Genomic DNA, 24,227 nt, shown 5'->3' on the forward strand with positions numbered 1-24,227 from the left:
CATGCACAAAGATGTTCATCACAGTGTGGTTTATGGTAAGAGGCAACTGGAAGCAACCTGAGTGTCCATCACTGGGGGAATGAATAAATAAAACAGTGGATGCTCAGCTTGGAATATTTTGTGGTGGTTGGATGTAATAATTTAGGTTTTTACACAGCAACATGAGTAGATCTTTTTTTTTTTTTTAATAAATTTATTTATTTTTGGCTGCGTTGGGTCTTCATTGCTGTGCGAGGGCTTTCTCTAGTTGCGGCGAGCGGGGGCTACTCTTCGTTGTGGTGCTCGGGCCTCTCATTGCGGTGGCTTCTCTTGTTGCGGAGCACAGGCTTTAGGCATGCGGGCTTCAGTAGCTGTGGCTCGCGGGCTCTAGAGCGCAGGCTCAGTAGTTGTGGCGCACGGGCTTAGTTGCTCCATGGCCTGTGGGATCTTCCCGGACCAAGGCTCAAACCCGTGTCCCCTGCATTGGCAGGCAGATTCTTAACTGCTGCACCACCAGGGAAGTCCCAACATGAGTAGATCTTAAAAACATATTATGGAGTGAAAAAGGAAACAACAGAATGAGATCCTTATACAATACCATTTATGTAATATAAACACACACACAGAAGACATTGTACATTTTATGTCCGGGGATATATATCAACACATAGGGGTGGGGTGCCTATTGTAGGGAGGGGAAGGATTGTGGGGATGTGTGGATGGAGTTCGGGGAATATAAAACAAAGTTAGACATCAGAAGGGCCTTTCATGGATCAGTTATGATGGGATGGTCATTTGCCATGAACTGAGTATAACTCATGGAACTCTCTGGATCTGAAGCCCTAATAATAATAATGATATTATTTTAACAATGGTGATAATAGTACCTACCTCACGGTAAGTGCCCTGTGTCTGGCCATGGAAGGCCATGTAAAGTTCTACAAATAAATTTTAGCTCTTCTATGCAATTCTCTTGCCTCTTCTCAGGGCTTCTTTCTTTCAGCCTCTGAGCCTTTACTGAGGCTGTGCTGAGTCCTGTCCTTATGCTGACTTCTCTTCCCCTCCAACCCTGTCTTCAGACTTCTTTGACTACCCCAGATGCGATGGCTTGTCTGCGGAATCTTGGGTACTTTTCATTTGGGCCTCGAGCACGGAGCCAGGCTGTAATAGAGCTGTGAGGGGCAATTCCTATTTCCTCCTCCCAAACTGTGAGCTCCCTGAGGGTCTTCTCACCTCCACCTCAGTTCCTGTCCCGTTGCACACAGGTAAAGACAGGTAAACTGAGTCAGAAAGTGTTCGATGTGGAAGGGAACAGCATTTATTGAGTGCTTATCATGTGCTAGACCCAGCACTAAGGTCCTGACCTTCCGTAATCCCTATGACCCCCCTGTGAGGTGGGTGGGGCCGACTTCATGGTCAGAAGAGGAAATGGAGACGCAGAGAATCTAGAACTGCTACCAGACAGGAGGCCTAGCCTGTCTGGCTCCAAATGCAAGATCTGAACAAGCAACCTGTTCAGAGCCTTAGGGCCAGGACTGGGACCCAAATCGTCCACCTCTGGGTTGACTCTCAGTAGAAAGAAACCTCTATTCCACACTAACGATCTAATTCCACCTGCGAAGGGGAGACCCTGCCTTTTAGAGCTTTAAAAAGACCCTCTACACCATTTAGTATGGTCAGTTTGAGGTAATATCTAAGGGGAATCAGGAGACTCCCTCAAGTCCCTTCTCTTGAACCTGTTTCTCAAACTGTAAAATAAGAGGAACAGAGGTCTTTGGGCTCTGAGAATTATTTTCTCAACCGGCCAGCAGGTGGAGCCCACTCTTCATCCCTCCCTTGGCCTCCAGAAAGCTGCGGAGTCTCGAGGAGGAGGGAGAGTCCAGAGGCTAGTGGGACAAAGAAGTTCGCAGTCCACCCCAGCCGGCCTAGGGGCTGCCAAGTCCCGGTTAGGATCCCGCCCCCTGCAGGACATTCTCGGTACTGCAGGGACCGGAGCCCCGGGAGTAGGGACAGAGACCCCGGGAGGGTGGAGCCCCGGTTTGGGGTTTGAGTAGGAGGTCTGGGGATGGGGTCCCACAGGCAACGGCGAGTGAGACTCAGGGGAGGGGTTTTGGGGCCACCCCCTTCCCCGCCCTCCGCATGGGCGGTGGCACAGGCTACAGGTAGTTGTCCTCGGCCGCATCGGCCCCGCTCGGGGAGCCCCGGGCCTCCTCGTCCGTGCTTTCGTCGTCGTCATCTGGGGCCAGCGCCTCGATGTCGTGCGTGATGTCGGCCAGCAGCCGGTGGAAGGCCTGCGCCTCGGGCCGCTGGGCCGCGCCGTCGTAGCTGCGCACGGCCGACGCTGACGTGGAGCTCATGCTGCGCTTGATGCGGCCGAAGCTGTCGGTGAGGATGCCGCCCTCGCGGATGCCCACGCCCTCCAGGAAGCCCTCGAAGTAGCCGATGTCCGGGTCCGGAATGAAGGGCCGCATCCCTGCAGGCCGAGGGGCAGGGTGATTCCTCGGGGTCAACCCTTCCCCTCCCACAGAAGAATCACAGGAGGAATCACTTTCTCTGGGAAGCAGAGTTCAAATCCCCACCCTGCCGCTCGCTGGCTGTGTGACCTTGCACAATTCCTTGACTCTCTGAGCCAGAGAATAACGGCATAATGCTCCGCACTCAGTAAATGCTCACTACATGTTAGCTTATTGTTGTTATCATTATTATTATTACATTCCCATTTGTTAGTTGTGTAACACTCCGCCAATAATTACTCTGAGCCTTACTTTCCTCGCCTGTAAAACGGAGATAATTACACCTGTTCTCTCGGTAGGGCTGTGAGGATTAAATAAGGTACTTAACACACACTGAGTGCCCCCATTTGACTTCTGTTTTACTTCTGTCACTACTTACTAGCTTTGTGACTTATTTACGTACTTTGCTTCTCTAAGCCTCAGTTTTCTCATCTGCAAAATGAGGGCAAATCATAGTTTCAACTTCCCAGAACTGAGGGCGTTCAATGAGATGATCCTTGGCACTACACGCAGTAACTGCCCAATACATGTTAGCTTAGTAAGATTATCGTTCCTGTTGCTGTTATCACTAGCCCTCCTTACTAGCTCTGTGACCTTGGAAGAGTTCCTTAGCCTCTCTGAGCCTCAGATTCCTCATGGAGCAAAATGGGAAGAATCATATCCTCTTCCAGCTTTGCTGTGAAGGTGAAATGGTTACACCTGTGCTCTCTCTCCCGGCTCTGACAGCAGGCAAGTCTCTTCCCCTCTCTGCACTTTGGTTTCTTTGTGTGCCTCATGGATCTCACGATGTCGGCTTTATGGGAGGCCGAGGGATAAAGAGTAAACACTCCCAGCCTGGGCAGGGGGCTCACCAAGCAGGAGGAACTTGCGCCGGTCTCCGTAGAGCTTCAGCAGGCCTGCGCAATAGTCCTGGATGGGCAGCCCCAGCCGGTAGTCCCGCAGCAGCAGCGCAAACTGCTGGATCTCAGGGGGCCCCAGCTTACTCCGCAACTGTCAGGGACACCATTCGAGATTAATCCCAAGAGCAACCCCCACCCAACCCCTGCCTAAAAGACCCAGAGCCCTCGCTAAGGGTGTATCCAGCCCAGCCCTCCTGTGAAAACCCGGCCTACTGGGGGACATCCAGACCCCTTGGGCTGCATCTAAGAATGGGATGTGGACTCAAGCTGCCCGATTTCAAATCCTGGCCCCTTCACTGACCAGCTCTGTGATCGTGGGTAGGTGACAACCTCCTTAACCCTCGCTTTCTTCATCTGCAACGTGAGGAGTGAGGATAATGAAGGCATTTCCTTCTTGGGTTGTTGAAAGGATGAAAAGAAATGATGCATTAAAGGTGCTCAGAACAGTGCCTGGTATAAAGTCAACACTCAATGCTAGTTGACATTACTTAAGGCCTTCACAGCTGACTCCGTTTGCTCTCCTAACCTCATGCCCTGCCCTGACCTCTGAGGTCTTATGCTTCAGTTATGTCCAGGATTATTCATGATGCCTGAAATACCCCATGTGTTCTCCAGGCCTTTGCTTATGCTGTTCGCACTGCCTGCCCCAGCTCACCGTGACCATGTAATCCTGCAACTGCTCGAGGCCCAGGCTGCTGTGGTCGCTGCCGCTGCAGTGGGAGCCATGGAAAGAGGGTGTGGATGTGCCGCTGTAACAGGCTTCAAATGTGTCCTGGGAGCCATTGCTGCAGAGACAGGGGCGGAAGGGGCCCTCACTCGCCTCCCTCCAGCTCCTCTCCACGTGGTAGGCTGAAGGTGGGAGGGCGCAGCCACCAGTGCTCTGGGCCTGGGGCCTCATCCTATATCCCATTTTGGCCTTCGAGGCCCCATATGATCTGGCCACGCACCACCTCTCAAGCCTCGTCTCCCCCTTGCTGTTTGTGCTCAGGTCACCCTGCCTTCTGTCTTTTCTTCTAATACTCCAAGTACCTCCTCACCTCTGGGCCTTTGCACATGCTGTTCCCTCTGCCTGGAATGCCTCTCTTTCCCTGTCTTTTGCTCAGCTAACTCTTCCTCACCATTGGATCTTAAATGTCACCTCCTCAGGAAAGTTTTCCCTGATCCCTCTAGAATGTGTTAGACCCTCTGTCAAATGTGGTCACAAAGTCTGTAAGTCTACCCATGACATGAAGGCCTTTCCGATGCCCCCACCAGATCTCGTCTCTAACCACTCTGTCCTTCACACCCTCTGCTGCAGCCATAGTGGCCTCCTGGCTGCTCCTCAAACATGCCAAGTGGATCCCGCTTCAGCATCCTTGCACTTGCTGTTCCCTGTACCTGGAGTGCTCTTCCCCCTTTTATCTGTCAGGTCTCAGCTCAAGTGTCATCACCTCGGAGAGGCCCTCCTGACTCCCCACATGAGGTGGGTTTCCACAGCCTCTCTCTCAGCACTCTGAGATTCTCTTGAGTGTTTATCACCGTTGATGCTTATTATTACTAAATAATGATGTCATTGTCTCCTGTGCTACCTTGTAAACCATGCAAGAGCAGGGACCTGGTTTTCTCTGTTTGTTGAGTACCTACTATGTGCCAAGCACAGGCCTCGTCCTTGTCTTGCTCCCCACTGTATCCCTAGCACAGAGCACAGTGCCTGGCACATGGTAGGTACTCAATAAATATTGCTTAAATAAAAGTCAACCTTGGGCTCCTGCCTCCTGGTCTCTACATTGTTCCAGAACCATCTTCAATTATTACCTCCAGAGAAGCAGTGTAAGCTTAGTGTGGATTCTGGAGCCAGCCTGTCTGGGTTCAAATCCCAGGCCTACAACTTACTAGCTGCTTGACCTTGGGTCAAGTTACTTAACTTCTCTATTCTTCAGTTTCTCTATCGGTAAAATGGGATGATAAAAATTGGTGTCGGGCTTCCCTGGTGGCGCAGTGGTTGAGAATCTGCCTGCCAATGCAGGGGACACGGGTTCGAGCCCTGGTCTGGGAAGATCCCACATGCCGCAGAGCAACTAGGCCCGTGAGCCACAACTACTGAGCCTGCGCACCTGGAGCCTGTGCTCCGCAACAAGAGAGGCCACGATAGTGAGAGGCCCGTGCACCGCGATGAAGAGTGGCCCCCGCTCGCCGCAACTAGAGAAAGCCCTCGCACAGAAACAAAGACCCAACACAGCCAAAAATTAAATAAATAAATAAATAAAAAATTTTAAAAAAAATTGGTGTCATTGTAAGAAACAGAGGAGTTAATATTTGTAAAGTACTTAGAGTCATGGACTAGGCAGTAAATAAACAGTAGCTACTGTAATGTTGCTATGTTGATTTTAAAAATGAAGTGCATTATAGAATAGCACTTGGCAGACAGCAAGTTCAAAAGTTAATCATTGTCATGACTGTCATCTCTCTAGCAGATAGCAGGTTGTTTAAGGACTGGCCTAAGAGTGCACAGTATTAAGCAAGTATATTGCCGCTGAAAAGGGGGGCGGGGGAAGTAAGGCCTATATCATTGGCAGAGACTGTCCCTTGTCAAGCCAAAGGCCTTAGTAACAGAACTAAGGTGACCAACTTGTCCCAGTTTTCCTGGGACTTTCCTGGTTACAGTACTGAAACTTCCATGTTTCGGGGAACCCCTAAATCCTGGGCAAACTGGGGTGGTTGGTCACCCTAACTAGAACCCTGGACAATGTTCCCAAATGAGATTTTTTTTTTTTTAAAACCTACATTTTCCAGACTTGCTTATAGCTAGTTATGGCCATGAGACCAAGTTCTGGCCAATGAGATGTAAGCAGAAGCCATCAGGTAGGAATTCTAGCAAAGCTCTTTCTTTAAAGAGATTCCTCGTATGCTACTGTGATGGCTGGAGCTACAGCCACTATCTGGGCCCATGAGGTGACCTTGAGGATGGAAGCAAGTGTTAGAGAGGGAGGAAAATATAAGCCCGAGCCCTTAATGACCATAAGGCCATAAACTCCTTGTCTATTTTATGTAAGAGACAGGGGGAAAAAGCTTTATCCTTTTTAAAGCTACTCTTTTTTAGGATTCTCTATTCCATAGAGCCAAAATGATTTTTTGGCATTAGCTGTGATTTTGGCCTCTGCAGGCCACTGTGTCTGGATGACTGGGAAAGAGCCGCAGGCCCATGTGGACCTAGTTCTGAGTTCTGGCTGCCCTGTCTGTCTCTCAGGGGTTCAGATCCTATAAGCTCACCAGAGCCTGGGAAGTTCAGGTTACCCGCACCCTCAGGGCCTAGCATCTCAGCACAAATCAAGATGGAGTCACTTTCTCCCACCCTCTCTTGCCCATAGGGGCTCAAGAATGCCTAGATGAGCAACCCTGTTTGTGCAGGGACAGAGGGGACCAGAGTGGGGTCCCTGAGAAGGACGGTACTCACAAGGAGCTGCAGCAGCTGAAGTCGGCGTCATAGGCGTAAGTCCCATCCGTGCGGCAGCTCTCACCTGGGGGCAGCAGACAGAGGGCGGTCAGAGGCGGCAAAGCAGGGACCAACATCTCTGGCTCCCTGGGGCCCCAAGCTCAGCCCCACCCTGGAGTAAGGATGGCCGGCTGGAGCGCGAATGGCCTTGTTAGTAACTGTACGGGTGTTAGCTTTCACTCTGAGTGAAATGGGCAGCCACTGGAAGTTTCTGACCATGATTCCTGCCCCCACCGGCAACACACAGCCAACCTTGGGCAACGCACCTCTCCTCTCCTGGCACTCAACTTCCCCAGGGTTGGGACAATACCACCTTCCTGCCTACCTCAGGGGGGCCTTGGGGAGAGCAAGCCAGGGAACAGGTGAGGTAGCGCTTTGTAAACTGTATATGTTTGAGAGAGAGAAAAAAGAACTTTGAGGGGAAGGAGCTCAAAATCATGAGGAGAAAGGAACACCAGGTACAGAGAACTTGCTCTGTACTTGTCCCTGTCATCTCAGTGAATCCAGCTACTGGCCTCCCCCTGCCCATCGTGGTTCACTTAGCGTCACTTCCTCAGGACACTCCCCTGACTTTCCAGGCCCCGCTGGTTCCTCATTATACATTCTCATAACACAGTGTGTGGTTACATTTTATTTGTGTAACTATTTAATTACTGTCTGCCTACTTCAGCACTGCATGCCTCAGAGGGAGGGCCGCATCTGGCTTTACTCGCCAGTACATCCTGGTGATTAGCAGGAACTGACACACAGGTGTTCAAGAAATATTTGTTGAATGAATGAATTTGTTGAAATATCTGTTGAGTTATCTCATTTATTTGTCCATCATCCCTGGGAGAGTCAATGAACTTTCCCAAATTCTCAATAACCACAGTTCCCACAGATGCGAGTGCCTCCAGAAGGAAAGAGCCGGCTCCCCGTTGCCTGAGCTATGCAAACAGGGACCACGCTCAGGGGGCTGTGACTGAGGAAGTTCACTTAATGGCCCTGAAGGCAGCATGGGGAGTGAGGCTGTTGCAGATGGAAGCTTTAGAATCAGATGCACCTGGGTTTGAATCCTGACTCTGCCATTTACCAGCTGTGTGACCCTGAGATATTTATTGACTACTCTGAGCCTTAATGTCCTCATCTGTAAAAATTGTATTCATAAGGCCTCAGGGCGTTCTTTCATCCATTCAGAAAATACACCTTGAGCATCCGTCCCTGGTCCTGTGTTAGGCACAGGGGATACAGTGGCAAACAGGACAGACAAGGTTGTTATGAGGATTAAATAAGATTCGGTACATCGGCCCTGTGCTTGGCACATAGTTGGTGATCAACGAATACCTCTATTGGTCTCATTCTCATTCCAGCCCTTGATGAAATTCAAGGACCAGTCTGGAAATCTTGGTTTTGACCTAGAGTCCTAGTGGGATTAGATGGCTCAGTAAACTGACAATGCATGTGCTTAGGTTTTGGCAAAGCAGGGACACCAAAAAAACAAAAGGGAGAGAGAGTTCAGCTCTGAGGGTCTCGTTCTGAAACTACGTTTGAGGTCATTATGAAATTTGACATTTTATTTTAGCGACATATCGGGGGTATGCTGTAATTGCTGTAGAGGTCAGGACCCCTGAGGGCTTTCATTGGCCCCAGTCCTGGGACATCCCCCCCTCCTCTGGCCTTCCAGGATGTTTCACAGGAGGGGCCGCCAGGAGTTGGAGTACTCACTGCGGCTGCAGAGCCACGGCCGTTCGGGTGTGGACGTGTAGTGGTAGCCGGCCCGGTCCACGCACTCGATGCTTTGGTCCCCGTAGATGATCTGGAAGACCTGACAGATGAGGGCGCAGGACTCCTCTGCAGCATCCTGGCCCAGAGAGGACAGAGCTCAGGCTTTCTCCAGGGACCAGGATGCCCCTGCTTCCTAAAAACGCAGTGTGAGGAGGCGCACAGGGGCACACACACAACTATGGGAGCCTTTAAATCGACTTTGAGGACATTTTTCATCAAAATTATATGGCCACGCTCTGGGTGGCCTCTATAGAAATTGCCACTCACTGGCCTTTACAGAATTCAGTGACAGATGTAACTCTTCTGCCCTGAATAATGCACACATGCACCCCAAATTTCTGGGAGGATTATGGGGCCTCCTGAAGCTTATCTAAAATAAGCCCTAATTTAGTTTAATTTACACGTAGGAAGCTGAAGCCCAGAGACCTAAAGTGATTAGCCAGGGAACCCAGGTCTCCTAATGCTTAGTAAGAGGAAAGGAAGAATTAAGTGTATGAAAATGTTAGGCTCAACAGAGTTACTACTGCTCAACATAGTTACTATGCCATATTTAGATATGAGCTTCCTGGCACCCAGGGCAAAAATGGAAGCAGGATGAACACATAAACTTCAGTCCCTGATAGAAGGAAGGCATTTAAGTTCTTGGGTGCAACTTTTTTGAGATCGCAAATTTGAAGAGGAATTTGCCTCTTTGATTTACCTCTTTAAATCTTTAAGCAAGAGACATGGAAAGACAACAACTAATGAAGAGACCAACTTCATGAAGCCACTTCTTATATTGTGCTTCTAAAAAAGCCAGTCCAGGGAGTAAACTAAAATGTAACCCAGGACAGGCATTTTGGGATGAGGGAGTGAAATTATCATTAAACCAGGATTGACCCTTATAATAGCTCTACCAAATGGACAGGGAAGAGGGCATCCTTATTTTATAATGAAAGACATGGAGGCTTAGAGTGGTTAAGTGACTTGCCCAGGCTCACACAGCAGGCTCGTGGCTTTGGTTAATATTGGCACCCAGGTTTTTTGACTCTAACTCCTGTACCCTCCTTGGGACCATGATGCCTCAGATTGGAGGCCAGAGGCTCAGTTACTCCTAGAAAACAACCCTTATTTATTTACTCATGCCACAAATTATTATTTAGTCCTACTGTGTGGCAGGCACTGGGCCAGGCTGTGGAGTCTCAGAGGTGAATTAGATGAGGCCTAAAGCCCTCAGAGCCCAGTGGGATAAACAGGGTACACTGTTCCCTCTGCCTGAAATTTGCTTTCTTGACTCTTTGCCCTGCTGCTTCCTTCTCTCTTACACATTTCAGTTTAAAAGGCACAAACTCACTTTCCCTCTGGAAAATGGATCTCCTCCCTCATTAACATTGCAACCTGCTTTTCTTCTTGGTCCCCATCACAAGGCATAGTAACATAGTACCCATTAATCCATCTATTCAGTATATTTATTGAGCACCTATCATGTGCCAGGCACTGTCCTAGGGGCCGGGGATACCACAGTGAACCATCCAGAATGCACAGATATCTTGAGATGAGGCTAGAGAGGAAATGAGGATGGTGGCTAGGCCACCATTATAAGGTAGACGGCCTTATAAACAGTTTTAAGGACATTAGATTTTACTCTGAGTGAACTGGGGAGCCACTGAAATGTTTTGAGCAGTGACACGATGTGACTTTTGTGTTAACAGGACTGTTCTGACCGTGTTGGGGAACAGATTCTGGGCAATGGCCAAACCAGTTAGGGGTGAGTGAATGACCCAGGTGGGGGAAGATGGAGCATGGACCTGGGAGTGGGGGGACAATGGAGTGTGGGGAGAAGTAGATGCACTTTGGTTATACTTTAGAAATAGGGCCAACAGAGTGGATATGGGTCGTGTGAGAGAGAGGAGCCAAGGAGTGCTGCAGGGTTTTGGTCTGAGCAATGGAAGGACAGAGCTGCCATTAATCAAGACAGGGAGAACAAGGGAGGAGCAGGCCTGGGGAGAAGACTGGGCGCTCAGCTCTGGTCGTTAGACCTTTGAATGGAGAGGCTGAGTGGAGACACAGACGTGGAGATTTGGTGGGAGGTAACATTTGGGGGAGTCCTCTCACTAGAGAAGGCCACCTAGAAATGAGTGTAGATAAAGGAGAAAGAGGATCAAGGACTAAGCCTGGGACAGTCCAACCTCAAGAGACTGGTGAGAAGAGGAGGCACCAGCTCTTGAGAAGGAGCAGCCAGGGAGGTAGGAAAACCAGGAGAATGTGCAGAGCTGGACACCAAGTGAGAAAATGTTTCAAGTCAGCACCAGAGCCTGAGTTTACTGGTTACCATCCACCTCTCTCTCTAGAGAGGCACCGTGTCTGTTTTGTTCACCATGTGGGGTTTATATATAGAAGGAGTTCAGGGCCCTGGGCCAGAGAAACAGCTTACAAGGCTCAGGGTTTGTAGGTGTCTGCTAGATGGTGAGCTCCCTAAGGGAGGGCACTAAATATGTCTTTGTTCATCTCTGTATCCATGGCACCTAGCCCAATGCCTAGCACAAGCTGGCGCTCAATGAACATGGTCAAATGAATAAAAGCAAGGGTGAATGTGGAAGATGGGGGTGGGTGGGTGGATGGGCAAGAATGGCCGGAAGTCTTCTGCCTTGGGTGATGGCCACTGTTACCAAGAGTACAGGCTCTGAACTTCTGGGTCCCAATGCTGAAATCACCACCTGCTTCCTGTGTGACCTTGCACAAGTTGCTTAGCCTCTGGGTCTGTTTCCTTCTCTATAGAATGGGAATGGTGGTAATATTTGCCTCTAGGGGTTACTGTGAGAATGAAAGGACTTAATGCTGGTTTCCTGTCTGGCACAGGTCGGCACTGAATTCGTGCTGGTGATTACTGCCCTCATGATTGTTACTGTGGTAGTGCGGACACTGACGACTTCGGAGAAGGAGCAGGGCTGGATGAGGGGTTAGATCAAGTCTGTTTGGGCCATTTTGAGCTTTCACCCCATTGGGACAGCAAGGGGGAGGTGTCCTGGGGCTGGAGTAAAAGCCTTTTGGCGTCATGGGCACACAGGTATTATCTGAAGTTCTGGGCAGTAGGGCCAAAGGAGGGAAAAGAAAAGGGGCTGGGGTAGACTCCAGGAACCTGGGGGGTGGGGCGGTGAAGACGCGCCGGGGAGGCAGGGCGCAGGGCCGCGGGATGCCCTCGGGCTCACCCTGTTGGCCACAGCCAGGATGACCAGGTTGCAGTAGGCGTCGGGGCTGGGGTCCTGCGGGTCGAGTGGGTTGGGGCCCGGGTGGCGCCGCTCCCAGCTGCCGCCGCCTCCCGCCTGCCTCCGCTCCCAGCTGCCGCCTGGCTTGCCCGCGGCGCCGCCGCCGCCGCCGCCGCCGTGCCGCCGCTCCCAGCTGCCGCTGAACGTCTGCCGCCGCTCCCAGCTGCCCGACGCCCGCGCCCCGGCGCGCTGGCGCTCCAGGCTGCCGCCGCCGCCGCCCCCCGCCCGGGCCTCGGCGCCCGCGCTCCCGCCCCACGCCATCCGCCAGTCAAGGCTGCAGATGGTGTGGCGCCGCTCCGTGGCGCCCACCCGCCGCTTCTCGGGCGCCGCCCCGGGCGGGCCCGGGTCGCGCCCCGCGCCGCCGGGGCTGGCGTCTACTCCGGCTGGCACCGGGTCCACGCCCAGACCTAGGAAAGGCCGGGTGGCCATCAGAAGCAGGAGATCCGGGCTGAGAGCCCTCTCCCGAGGCCAGCTGGGTGTCCTAACCCCGCCGCTGCGGGGGTGGTTGGGGGAAGAAGGGGTCCAGCCGTGTCTGGCCCCGCCCCTGTCCTCAGGCCCCACCCCTGGCTTCAAAGTCAGGAGGCCGGACCCCGCCCCACTACTGGTCCTTACTTTTGGGTCCCGCCCCCACCCTCAGGCTCCACCCCTGGGTGTGGCAGTTCCCACCCGCCCCACCCGATCCCGACGCCCCTTGCCTCACAGACCCTGCCGTCTGGTCTGAGAGTAGTGGTCAGGCTGTCCCCTCCTTCTTTACCCTTAACTCGGACCCTGTCCCGGGTTTCAGGAACACCTCCTTGGCTTCCGGCTTCCCTTCAACCCCTCCCCTGGCCTCAGGCCCCGCCCCTAGTCTGGCAGGGTCTGGCATCTCCCACCAAGATACCCCAGCCGCGAGCTCCGCCTCCCCAGTGTATGGCCCCTCCCCTAGATGAGACTCCGCCTCTGCTAGGTTCCCTCCTAGCCTCGGAGCCTTGCTACCCCTCATCACGCCCTTTAACTTCAGGCCTCAGGATTCTGGCTTCTCTACCGTTTCGAAGATGGTGGGTCAGGCCGCCCCCCCTTCAAGCCTCAACCTTGGGCTCCCTCTTCTTGCAAACAGCCATGTCCTACCCCTAGTCTCAGGGTAGTTTGGTCAGGTCTTTCCATCACCCCGTTATCCAGCCTCAGGCCCCGCCCCTGCCCCAGGTCACGCCCATGCCCAAGACTAGGTGTTGGGCCCTTTCTCTACTCCTTCACCTCCCCCGCCCCGCCCCTGCCAGGCCTCGCCTGCCGTACCGGTCTTAAGCACCAGCAGGTGCAGCGCGTCATCCTGCAGGTAGGAGGCAGCGGCGATCTCGTGCGTGGGGATACGCAAGATGAGCTCCTCGTTGTCGCGCCAGGTGAGCAGCAGGCAGCGGGCCGACAGGCTCAGGATGCTGTCCTGCTCCGCCGTGGTCTTCAGCGGCAGCTCCTTCAGCTGCTGCGGGGTGGGTCGGATCTCCTGAGTCCCGGGGGCCTCGGGTGGGAGAGGTAGAGGACCAGACCCTGCCCTCCCCTCTCCCGGAGCCTCACCCTGGCCGTGTCCAGCAGCTGCAGGAGCTCGTCCCGGCTGGAGGGGTTCAGTGAGGAGGTGACCCAGGTGAGGTGGCCCAGGAACTGGATGGAAATGGGGCGGGGGCGGGGGTGGTGGGAAAAGAGCAGAGAGAGGTCTCCCTGAAGCCTTGGAGGACCCTGACCTCACTGACACGGTGCGGGTAGACTGAGATAAAAATATCTGAATTAATAATAATAGCCTGATAAGACTCCCTGACTTCAGACTATACTACAAAGCTACAGTAATCAAGACAATATGGTACTGGCACAAAAACAGAAACATAGATCAATGGAACAAGATAGAAAGCCCAGAGATTAACCCACGCACCTATGGTCAACTAATCTATGACAAAGGAGGCAAAGATATACAATGGAGAAAAGACAGTCTCTTCAATAAGTGGTGCTGGGAAAACTGGACAGCTACATGTAAAAGAATGAAATTAGAATACTCCCTAACACCATACACAAAAATAAACTCAAAATGGATTAGAGACCTAAATATAAGACTGAACACTATAAAACTCTTAGAGGAAAACATAGGAAGAACACTCTTTGACATAAATCACAGCAAGATCTTTTTTGATCCACCTCCTAGAGTAATGGAAATAAAAACAAAAATAAACAAGTGGGACCTAATGAAACTTCAAAGCTTTTGCACAGCAAAGGAAACCATAAACAAGACGAAAAGACAACCCTCAGAATGGGAGAAAATATTTGCAAATGAATCAACAGACAAAGGATTAATCTCCAAAATATATAAACAGCTCATTCAGCTCAATATCAAAGAAACAAACACCCCAATCCAAAAATGGGCAGAAGACCTAAATAGACATTTCTCCAAAGAAGACATACAGACGGCCACAAAGCACATGAAAAGATGCTCAACATCACTAATTATTAGAGAAATGCAAATCAAAACTACAATGAGGTATCACCTCACTCCTGTTAGAATGGGCATCATCAGAAAATCTACAAACAACAAATGCTGGAGAGGGTGTGGAGAAAAGGGAACCCTCTTGCACTGTTGGTGGGAATGTAAATTGATACAGCCACTATGGAGAACAATATGGAGGTTCCTTAAAAAACTAAAAATAGAATTACCATATGACCCAGCAATCCCACTACTGGGCATATACCCAGAGAAAACCGTAATTCAAAAAGACACATGCACCCGAATGTTCATTGCAGCACTATTTACAATAGCCAGGTCATGGAAGCAACCTAAATGCCCATCAACAGACGAATGGATAAAGAAGTTGTGGTACATATATACAATGGAATATTACTCAGCCATAAAAAGGAACGAAATTGAGTCATTTGTTGAGAAGTGGATGGATCTAGAGACTGTCATACAGAGTGAAGTAAGTCAGAAAGAGAAAAACAAATATCGTATATTAATGCATGTATGTGGAATCTAGAAAAATGGTACAGATGAGCCAGTTTGCAGGGCAGAAGTTGAGACACAGATGTAGAGAATGGACATATGGACACCAAGGGGGGAAAACTGCGGTGAGGTGGGGATGGTGGTGTGCTGAATTGGGCGATTGGGATTGACATGTATACACTGATGTGTATAAAATTGATGCTTAATAAGAACCTGCAGTATAAAAAAACAAACAAAACAACTAATACTAAACTTTCATTGGGTTATTTGTATGGAAATATGTTAATATAAATGTTTCAGGCATTACATGAAATTTCTAAGAATCTTATATTTGTATTTGTATGGAAATATGTATGGAAATATGTTAATATAAATGTTTCAGACGTTAAAAAAAATAATAATAATAATAGCCTGATAATAACTGTTATTAAAGCCATCGTAGGAGCCAGGCATAGTCCTGAGAGTTTTATGCACTCATTCATCCTCGCTTAAGGATGAGAAAACTAAGGCACAGCAAAGCCAAATAAACTGCCCAATATTATAGAGCTAAAAAGGGCAGAACTGGACTCCACACACCAGAGTCCATACTCTCACTGCTAGCTTATTTTTGCTAAAATAAGCTTATTTTATGACCACATAGTTATTTAGCTATGGCAGAAACAAAAGTCATTAGAATAGCTTGAATTTCCTGCTTGGCCTGAGTGGCTCTGTGCACCCCAAGCACCAGTGTCAACTGACTGTGCAGGTCACTGGCCCTCTTTATGATCTTGTTGCAGAAGTCAAATGGAAAGGGAAGAATGTTGTATCCAATTAGTATATAATTTTGTCAGAAAAATGATGCCCCAAATTAAATTAATAGTAATAGTAAATTCTGCATTCATTCTTAGTTATAGCGTAATGTTATCGCACTTAAATGTTATTTAATATAAGAATTAACTTTTTAAAATATTTTTAGTTTTATTCTTCTAGGTGATTCTACCAATCATACCATTTCTTTTCTTTTTATTCTCTATGAAATTTCAGTTCCCAATTTTTTACGTGGATTTGTTTGTTAGCTTTTCTCTTCATATAGGGTTGCCAGGTAAAATACAAGATGCCAGTTAAACTTGGTTTTCACATAAACAACTAATATCAATACTAAAAAAGTACTCATCACCTATCTGAAATTCAAATTAAAAAAATGTTTTTATTGAAATATAATTGATTTACAGTGTTAGTTTCAGGTATATAGCAAAGTGATTCAAATACATATTCTTTTTCAGATTCTTTTCCATTATAGGTTATTATAAGATATTGAATATAGTTCCCTGTGTTATACAATAGGTCCTTGTTGTTTATCTACTTTATATATAGTAGTGTGTATCTGTTAATCCCAAACTCCTAATTTATCGCTCTCCCCACCAAAATTCAAACTCAACTGGGTGCCTGTTTTTGCTAAATCTGACACTTCTACCCCCATATCAGTCTTTATTGGGTAGTGAGGATTCTCCACTGCTCCTTCATGGTGTTCATGAAATAGAAGTAAAGCCCTTGAGTTGGCCTAAGTCCATGTGGCCTGCAGAACTGGCTTCCTTTAAGCTGGACACTGTCCAAGTAGCAGCAACGTCACTGCAGTAAAATCTCACAGGACAGTCTGGCTTTTTGGTGCACAGGGCACCTTCCCATCTGCTCTCCCCTTGGGGTAGGCTTTGAGCCCCATGTTGAGATGGCAACACTGAGGCTGAACAGGTGGAGGTCACTTGCTGAGGGTCCCCAGCATAATTCAGGGGCAAGGCTGCCTTGAACCCAGGCCTCTTTCCCCTGAGCCTCCCCTGTGTGAGACAGGGCTGGTCAGGGGTTGGTGTGGGGGAGAGGTAAGGTCTTTCCTGATGGGATCCAGAACATGCCTCCCTAAAATATGGCATCTTGGCACATTGAATATCTTAAGCTGAAGGAGTTTGAGAAAACGGCAGAAGCAGGAAGGTCACTCTAACTTCCCCCACCTCACCCATCTTCCGTGAAAGCAGGCGATAAATCTCCCTGGTGAAGGGTACCCTCCTTTCAAGGTACCAGTAGGAAGGGAGACATCCTTATCACCAGGGACAGGGAATTAAGGGCCGAGAAGTCTGTATAAACAAACCTTGTTCCTCTTTCACCATTTACCACCCCCCTCCAAACCCCTCTGCCTTGTCCATTCTTCACAGATTTATTGTTTCTTTGTCAAAAAGTATAAAAGCTTCCTGCTCTGGTCACTTCTCAGGGTCTTCCATTCTCTTCTGAAGGCTCTCATGTACATGTGAAAACTTAATAAAATGTGTGTGCTTTTCTCCTGTTAATCTTTGTTCAGTTTAATTTTCAGATCCAGCCAGGTAACCTAAGAGGGCTGAAGAAAACTTTCCCTGCAACCCCTTACCTCAAGATTCTTCCCACCCCTCCTCCTCATCCCGCACGTACCTTGACCTCTTTCTCCAGATAGTCACACAGCAGAATCTGGGGGTCGATGAGGTAGTCGGGGGGATAAAGGGGCATCGAATGCAGGGGCCGGCGGCTCACACTGCTTCGAAAGGCTGCCCGGCGCCCAGCCTTCGGGAACACCAGCCTCCGGATGGGGGACACGAAGCCCTGGGAGAGGCAGGGGCGTGGGGGGAAGAACAGTAATAACAGCAACTGACTTGATCTTATTCAGCACTTACATGTGCAGCCTTTTACTTACATTACCTAATTTAATTCTTACAAAAACTCTGCAGAGGGGGTAGCTCTATGATTCCGTTTTATAGATGGAGAAACAGCCTCAGAGAGGGAGCTAGCTAATAAGGTCACCAGCTAGTAGTGGTAGAACCACTAGTTCACCTTGGGCAGTCTGGCTCCAAACCTTCCATTCTAAACACGCAGGTGAGGGTAGAAGCCCTGTGCAGGCCCAGGCTGAGGTTTAAGGAACCCCCACCCAGGCTGGGGCAAGTACAGAAAAATATTAACATTCAATGTGGCTGAGTGGTGGGTGCATAGGTATTTAAGCTATTTTCTGTGCTTTCCTAAATATTAGAAATGGTTAACAAGTACCTTGAAGTTTAATCCAGTGGGCACCTGCATAAAAATGGCCTGGATCAAGGTTAAAGGAGCAAATTTCAGGGCCCCAGCCCAGCCCAACAGAATTTAAACTCCCAGGAAAGTGTGAGCACTGCTCTAGAGCGGTGGTTCTCAGTGTGTGGTTCCTGGGTCTCCACCGGCAGTAGCAGCAACATCGCCTGTGAACTTAAGAGAAATCTACATTCTTGCGCTCCATCCCAAACCTATTGGATCAGAACGTGGGATGAGACCCAATGATCTGTGTATTATCAAGCGCTCCAGGTGATTCTGCTGCAGGCCCAGCTCAAGTTTTAAAATCAGTATCATGGAGCCTGGATGAAGTACGTGGAAGCTCTGAGAAATGACAACAAGCGATGTGGGAACGGGCCTTCCAAGCAGAGGGCACAGCATGTGCAAAACACTGGGGGCTGCAAGGGTGAGCACGAGCCTGGAGAAGGTGTGTTGTAGCTGTGGCTGAATGACGAGATGAACAAGTCTTAGAGGGCTCGAATGCCGGCTATGGAGCCAGGACTTTATCCTGTATATGGGAGTATGTGTATATGTGTGAGTGGAGTGGGGAGGTAAATGTTTTGTCTGTGGCCCTCAATGGCCCACCCCTGCCCACTTCTCCAGCCTCATCTCACCCCACACTGCCCCTAACTCCTGCCCTCCAGCTATAGGGCCATCTTTCAGTTCTTCCTACTTGCTACATTCCTTCCTACCATGGGGCTTTGCACATGCTGTTCCTCTGCCTAAAACACTCTTCCCTGTCCTCTTTCCTTCCACCCATCAGATCTCAGCTCAAACTGACCAGTCTAGGGCTGGGTCCCTTAATATTCTGTCCCCCAGCACTGCGTATGGAGACTTTTGTGCAGTTTTACATTAATTGTTTTTTGAAAAAAAGTAATAGTTGTCTCCCTCACTAGAATGTGAGCTTCAGGGAGGGAGCAGGGACCTTGTCTGACTTTGCTTACCAAGTGCATTATCACCAGCACCAGGCACGGTGCCTGGCACATAATAGGTGCTGAATAAATAAATATCTATAGAAGGAATGAACCAAGAGAGAACAAGCACCTATGTCTTGTCTCCCTTCGGAGCCCTCACAGTTCATGTGGGAGTCTTTTCAAACAGCTGGATCTAGGTTTCCTGGGGGAAGAGGGCTCAGTGGGGGTGGGAGTAGGAGTTGGAATCCCAGAGGCTCCCTGGACCACAAAGACAAACAGGTGAGATGCCCAGAGAACTAGACTAGAAAATATCGGAGAGTCAGGGAGGGGTAAAGGTCTAGGGCTGGGGGGAATGACCCCCAGGCTGAGGCCTTTGGAGCAGAACTGGTCCCTGTATAAAGATAGGGAGGGGGCAGGCTCAGTTGGAACCCAGCGGGGGGGAACCCATAGGTGTCTCTAGCCTGGATAGGCAGCCTCATAGCACAGAATTGCCCTGGCTGAGGTCCTTCTGCCTGGGGGGAGGCAGGGAGCAGGGGAATGGGTTTGTTGGGTGGCTGTCCATCTGTCCCTCGGTCTGAGAAGCTGCAGGAGGGAACTCCCAGGAACACCAGGGAAGCAGGTTGACAGTATCTCCCAAACTAATCTGACTGGCTGGATTTTCCTGGAAGGTGCCTGTCCATCTGCACATTCCTGGGATGGCAGAAGCCACTGAGAGCAGGGAGACGGGTTAGGGAATTTTGATCCCAAATGTCTGGCTGCCCAAGTGTGGGGAGGAAGGTCTTTCCCAATAAGAAGAAAGGCTCTCCTGACGCCACTCACTGCCCATCACCCCCCTCCTCCCCCCAGGCTTCCCACTTCTCCAACTCCGGGGACATTTCTCTACCCCGCACCCCTTCCAACCTCCCACCTACCTTTTTCCCTTTCTTGACTTCATATTCCATGGTGAAGTGTCCCCTCCACTCCTGCCACCCTCCTGGCCACCCCCCTCCACCTTCTCCCCCCACGCAGTTCCTTTGTTCTTTTTCCTGCCTCATCGGAAGCTCCACCAGGCCCAGAGTTCCTGCCCCTCCCATCTGATAGTGAGCGGTGGGGTGTGGGGTGGGTGGAGAACGCAGCCTTGGGACCCTCCAGCTGAACAGTGGAAGCCCAGCCAGAGCAACTGGCCTGGGGAGAAAGCCCCCAAGGCCTCCAGCCAGCAGGCTTGCTATTTAGGGGGCTTGGGAGTTGAATAAGGCTGGAAATGGTCCCCTGAATTTGGAGTCGGAAAGTCCCAAATTCCACCCCCTCTTCTGCCACCGACCTTGCTGTGTGACCTTGGCAAGACAGGTTAGTTCCCCCTTTCACAGCCTCAGTTTCCGCCTGCCTTTTATAAATTAGGAGTAAACATTGCCTTCTTCTCTGGGCTGGTGTGGTGAGAACTAAATGGAAGTGGGTGGGAAAATGCTTCATAAACTATGGAATATTGTGTCTGAGCAAGTAATGACTTTAAAAATTAATCATTACTATTAAGGGAGGTGGTATGCATGGGCTTCAGAGACAGGCTGTTTGAGTTTGAATCCTGGCTTTGTCACTTACTAGGGTTATTACCTTGGGTCTGTAACCTCTTGTGCCTCCATTTCCCCATCTGTAAAATGGGCATAATACCAGCCTGTGACCTTGTAAGAATTAAATGCACTTAGAAAGGCTCTTGGCACATGTGAGGTACTCAATAAATATTAACTATTTACCTGTGTGTCTGTGTGTCCTGGGCTGTTTTACTGTCTCTTGAGAGAATAATATTAGAGAGGCAAGGTTCCCTCTGTGGTTCTGGACTGAGTACTTTACATATTTCATCTCACTTATTCTTCACAATATTGGGGTACCATTATTATACCTGTTATACAGATTTTTAAAACAGGCTCAATTGCAGAGGCTGACCCAAGGAGGGGACACAGTGAATGAGAGGAGGAGCTGGGATTTCTGCTGGGTCTGGCTCTGATCTGAAGCCTGGTTCCTTTCCTCTAGGGCCTATGCCCTCTGTGTGGCCCACCCAGGACAGTTGGAAAGGTTCTGACTGACCCCTCCTTACCTTGCCACGACCCCTGGGTTCTGGAGACCTAAGTCCTGGAACTGATTTGCTGTATGATCCAGGGAGGTTGCTTATTGTAAGCTCCCTGGGCCTCAGCTTCCTCATCTTTCCAACGGGAACAATAATCCCCTAAACCCTGTCCTGCAGTCAGAGACATGGCAGGAAAGACATCAGGCCGGGGATAAGAAGGCAGTTGGAAATTATGAAGTGCAGGGGCCAATGCGTAGGATTGATGTGAGTTTTTTCTAAAAGCCTGGGTGTGCCAGGTTAGTGCCGGTGGGAGCGAGGGTCAGAGCTCCCCACTGCCTCTGGGTGTGAGAGCAGACGGAGACTCCCAGACACCAGCCTTCCCTCTTCCCCTCCCTCCCTTTTTCGGGGGTGGGGAAATGGCCCAGGCTGCTTAGTGCTAGCTCATACAGCCGCCCCCTCCTGCTCCCCTACATCCTGCCAGTCACCTCCCAACAGCAGGAAGTGAGATCTCCCTTGTTCCCCCGGCCAACAGGAAGAGGCCAGGTTGTGCTACCCAATCCCTGACTGCCCCAGACATCAAACTCCCAGTTAACCCCTGAGCAGGTCCTGAATTCCTACCCTCAGAGTGGCAGCAGGGAATGAAAGGTGGTCTCTTGCTTTGGCACCTCCAAGACTGACTTTTTTTTTTTTTTTTTTAAAGATTTTCCTGATGTGGACCATTTTTAAAGTCTTTATTGAATTTGTTACAATATCGCTTCTGTTTTATGTTTTTTTGATTTTTTTGGCCGCGAGGCATGTGGGATTTTAACTCCGTGACCAAGGATTGAACCTGCACCCGCTGCATTGGAAGGTGAAGTCTTAACTGCTGGACCTCCAAGGGAAGTCCCCCATGACTGACTTTTGCAAGCCTTTTCTTCTCTCTGAGCCTCAGTTTCCCTATCTGTAAAAAGGGGATGTCTGTTATTCCTGGAATAACTCCAAACATCACTCAACTGCTGGGAATCTCAAACAGGACAAGAAGTGTTCTGAATGCCACTAAAAAGAGCAAACTATCTCTGTGTTCCCTGCAGTGGCCACCCCAGGGCCATGAACAGATCAAGTGCTTAGTACATGTCAGTGGAAATGGGCGGAGACAGGTGGACCTAGGTTCAAATGTGTATGACCTTGAACCAGTAGTTTCTCTCGGAGTCCCAGAGGCTCGTGTTTCAAAAGCAGGATAATGATGGTGCTTGCCTCAGAAGGCTGCTGCAGGGATTAAATGGGATCAGAAGCATACAGTGGTAACACTTATTAATAAAGTTGCTTGTGAATCAAAAAAGAGGTGAGTAAAACAAAGTCCATGCCCTCAAGACTTAACAGTTGTGGCGAATAGGATTCACCTCTTTTGAGCCACCTCCAATTGTTTGGCAGGGGCTGCCCTGGAGTGCTGATTAGAAAAACCAGATCTACTCCCAATGAAAAAGGGATTGCCATGGGATGGTGGGTGGGTGGGGAATGTGGCAGCTGGTGTACAGTGCATATGCTGACCCCTAAACTGGTGAGAGAGAAAGACACACAGGCAAAGAACTCTGATACAAGGCAAGCGACTTGTTTGGGGAAGGTAGAATCAGGAGCCATTCACCAAGCCTGTGGCATTCAAGCCAGACTTTGAAGGGCGTATGGACAGGAAGGTCGCTCCAGGCAAAGGGAACAGCGTGAACACTCAGTGCCTGAGATGCGACACTTTTGGCTACCAAGAATAGACTATCCGATCAAAAGTGGCTTAGACATAAGGGAAATTTATTATCTCCCAAGACAAAGCCCAATGGTAAGTGATTTTAGGGCTGGTTAATTGAGCAGCTTAAAAATGGCATCAAGTTCCTTACATCTTCTGCTTTGCTGGTGTTATAGGCTGAATTGTGCCCCCCCCCAAAAAAAAATTTATTTGTTGAAGCCCGCACACCCAGTACCTCAGAATGTGGCTGTTTGGGGAGAGAAGACCTTTAAAGAGGTGATTAAGTTAAAATGAGGCCATAGTGTGGGTTCTAATCTAATTTGATTGGTGTCCTTATAAGACGAAATTTGAACACACAGACACCAGGGGCGCGCACACACAGAGGAAAGACCACCTAAGGACACAGTGAGAATGCTGCCATTGGCAAGCCAAGGAGAGAGCCTTAGAAGAAACCCGTCCTGCTGACACCTTGATCTTGGACTTCTAGCCTCCAGAACTGTGAAAAAATAAATTTCCGTTAAGTCACCCAGTCTGTGGTATTTTGTTATGGGAGCCCTAGCAAACTAACACAGCTGGCAAGAGGGCTGTAGCAGTTGTAGGACCAATACAGACATGATACTACTCATCATTATTCTGGTTTTGATGCTATCAACCCTTGATGAGGCCAAGGGTTTCCCCTTCTTGTGTGTCTTTTTATCGAGAAGGAAAACCTTTCCCAGAGATTCTTCAAAAAACTTCCCTTAGGAATCTAGGGGTCAGATGTATTAGCCAGGATATATTTCAGCTCTAACAAAGACCCAAATAACAGTGGCTTAAACGTGATAGAAGTTGATCTCTTCCACCACATAAGCAGTCCAGGGCAGGTATAGCAGCTGCATGTGTCCAGGACCTAGGGGCTTCCTGTCTCACTGCTCCACCAGGCTAGGGTTTTGCTTTCAACTTCAAGCTGGCTCTCCACAGAGCTGCAGTCAAGCCAGTAGGAAGGGTAAACTGAGCCAGAGGAGAGCACAGCTCCTCCCTCTAAAGGGATGACCTGGAAGCAGCACAAAGTTCTACTGCTCATATCCCATTGACCGGAACTCGTTTCCATGGAAACGCCTAATTGCAAAGGAAGCTGGGAAATACAGTCTTCTATTCTGAGTGGCCATGTGCCCAGCTAATAATTCCTTTATAGAAAAAGGGGGGGCATGGATACTGGGGGACATACAGCAGTCTCTGCCTCACAGAATTGGGTCACATGGCCCTGCCCCCACCAATCCTCAGTCAGGGGAATTATCTTGGACCAATGGTTCTCAAACTTGGGTGTGCCTCAGAATCCCCGGGAAGGCTTATAAAAACATGGTGCTCCCCACCCACACAATGGCTGATGCAGTAGGTCTGGGGTGGGCTCTGAGCATCAGCATTTCTAACAAATTTCCTGGTGATGCTGCCCTGGGGACCACACTTTGAGAACTACTGTCTTGCCTCCTGAGGCCAGGTAGGGGCTACATTCCCTGAGCACTTGGGCTGGGGGCTCCTAGGAAATGGGGCTCTACCTGCATGAGAGAATGGTGAGAAAGGGCAACCAGGAGAACCTCACAGAAACAGGAAGATGGTGGTTTAGAGAAGCTATGAGGTCTAGGTGGGGTGATGTTGGAGGTGAGGATTAAGAGGTATTTTGG

At 49.7% G+C, this 24,227-nt stretch overlaps 1 protein-coding gene across 1 annotated transcript; it reads right to left on the reverse strand.

Annotated features, from left to right (window-relative positions):
- Positions 1-508: 508 nt before the first annotated feature.
- On the reverse strand, positions 509-19,755 carry CCM2L (CCM2 like scaffold protein). Its single transcript, XM_068566149.1, has 10 exons — positions 19,726-19,755; positions 17,259-17,426; positions 13,421-13,504; positions 13,145-13,328; positions 11,816-12,279; positions 8,568-8,703; positions 6,825-6,888; positions 4,047-4,176; positions 3,344-3,482; positions 509-2,452 (listed from the first exon to the last, which is right to left on the reverse strand). The coding sequence occupies exons 1-10, from the start codon at positions 19,753-19,755 to the stop codon at positions 2,136-2,138; spliced, it is 1,716 nt and encodes a 571-aa protein (XP_068422250.1). The 3' UTR covers positions 509-2,135.
- Positions 19,756-24,227: the final 4,472 nt, after the last annotated feature.

The sequence above is a fragment of the Eschrichtius robustus genome, chromosome 16, assembly GCF_028021215.1.
Source record: "Eschrichtius robustus isolate mEscRob2 chromosome 16, mEscRob2.pri, whole genome shotgun sequence".
Lineage (NCBI taxonomy): Eukaryota > Metazoa > Chordata > Mammalia > Artiodactyla > Eschrichtiidae > Eschrichtius > Eschrichtius robustus.

What these genes read in the sequence shown, in the direction of transcription:
- CCM2L (XM_068566149.1), bottom strand. Translation starts at nt 19,755, where the DNA reads ATGGAATATGAAGTCAAGAAAGGGAAAAAG. An exon ending in AGCTGCTGGACACGGCCAGG is followed by an intron (nt 13,329 to 13,420) that starts GTGAGGCTCCGG and finishes CCCACCCCGCAG; the next exon opens with CAGCTGAAGGAGCTGCCGCT. An exon ending in TCCTGGCTGTGGCCAACAGG is followed by an intron (nt 8,704 to 11,815) that starts GTGAGCCCGAGG and finishes TCTCTGGGCCAG; the next exon opens with GATGCTGCAGAGGAGTCCTG.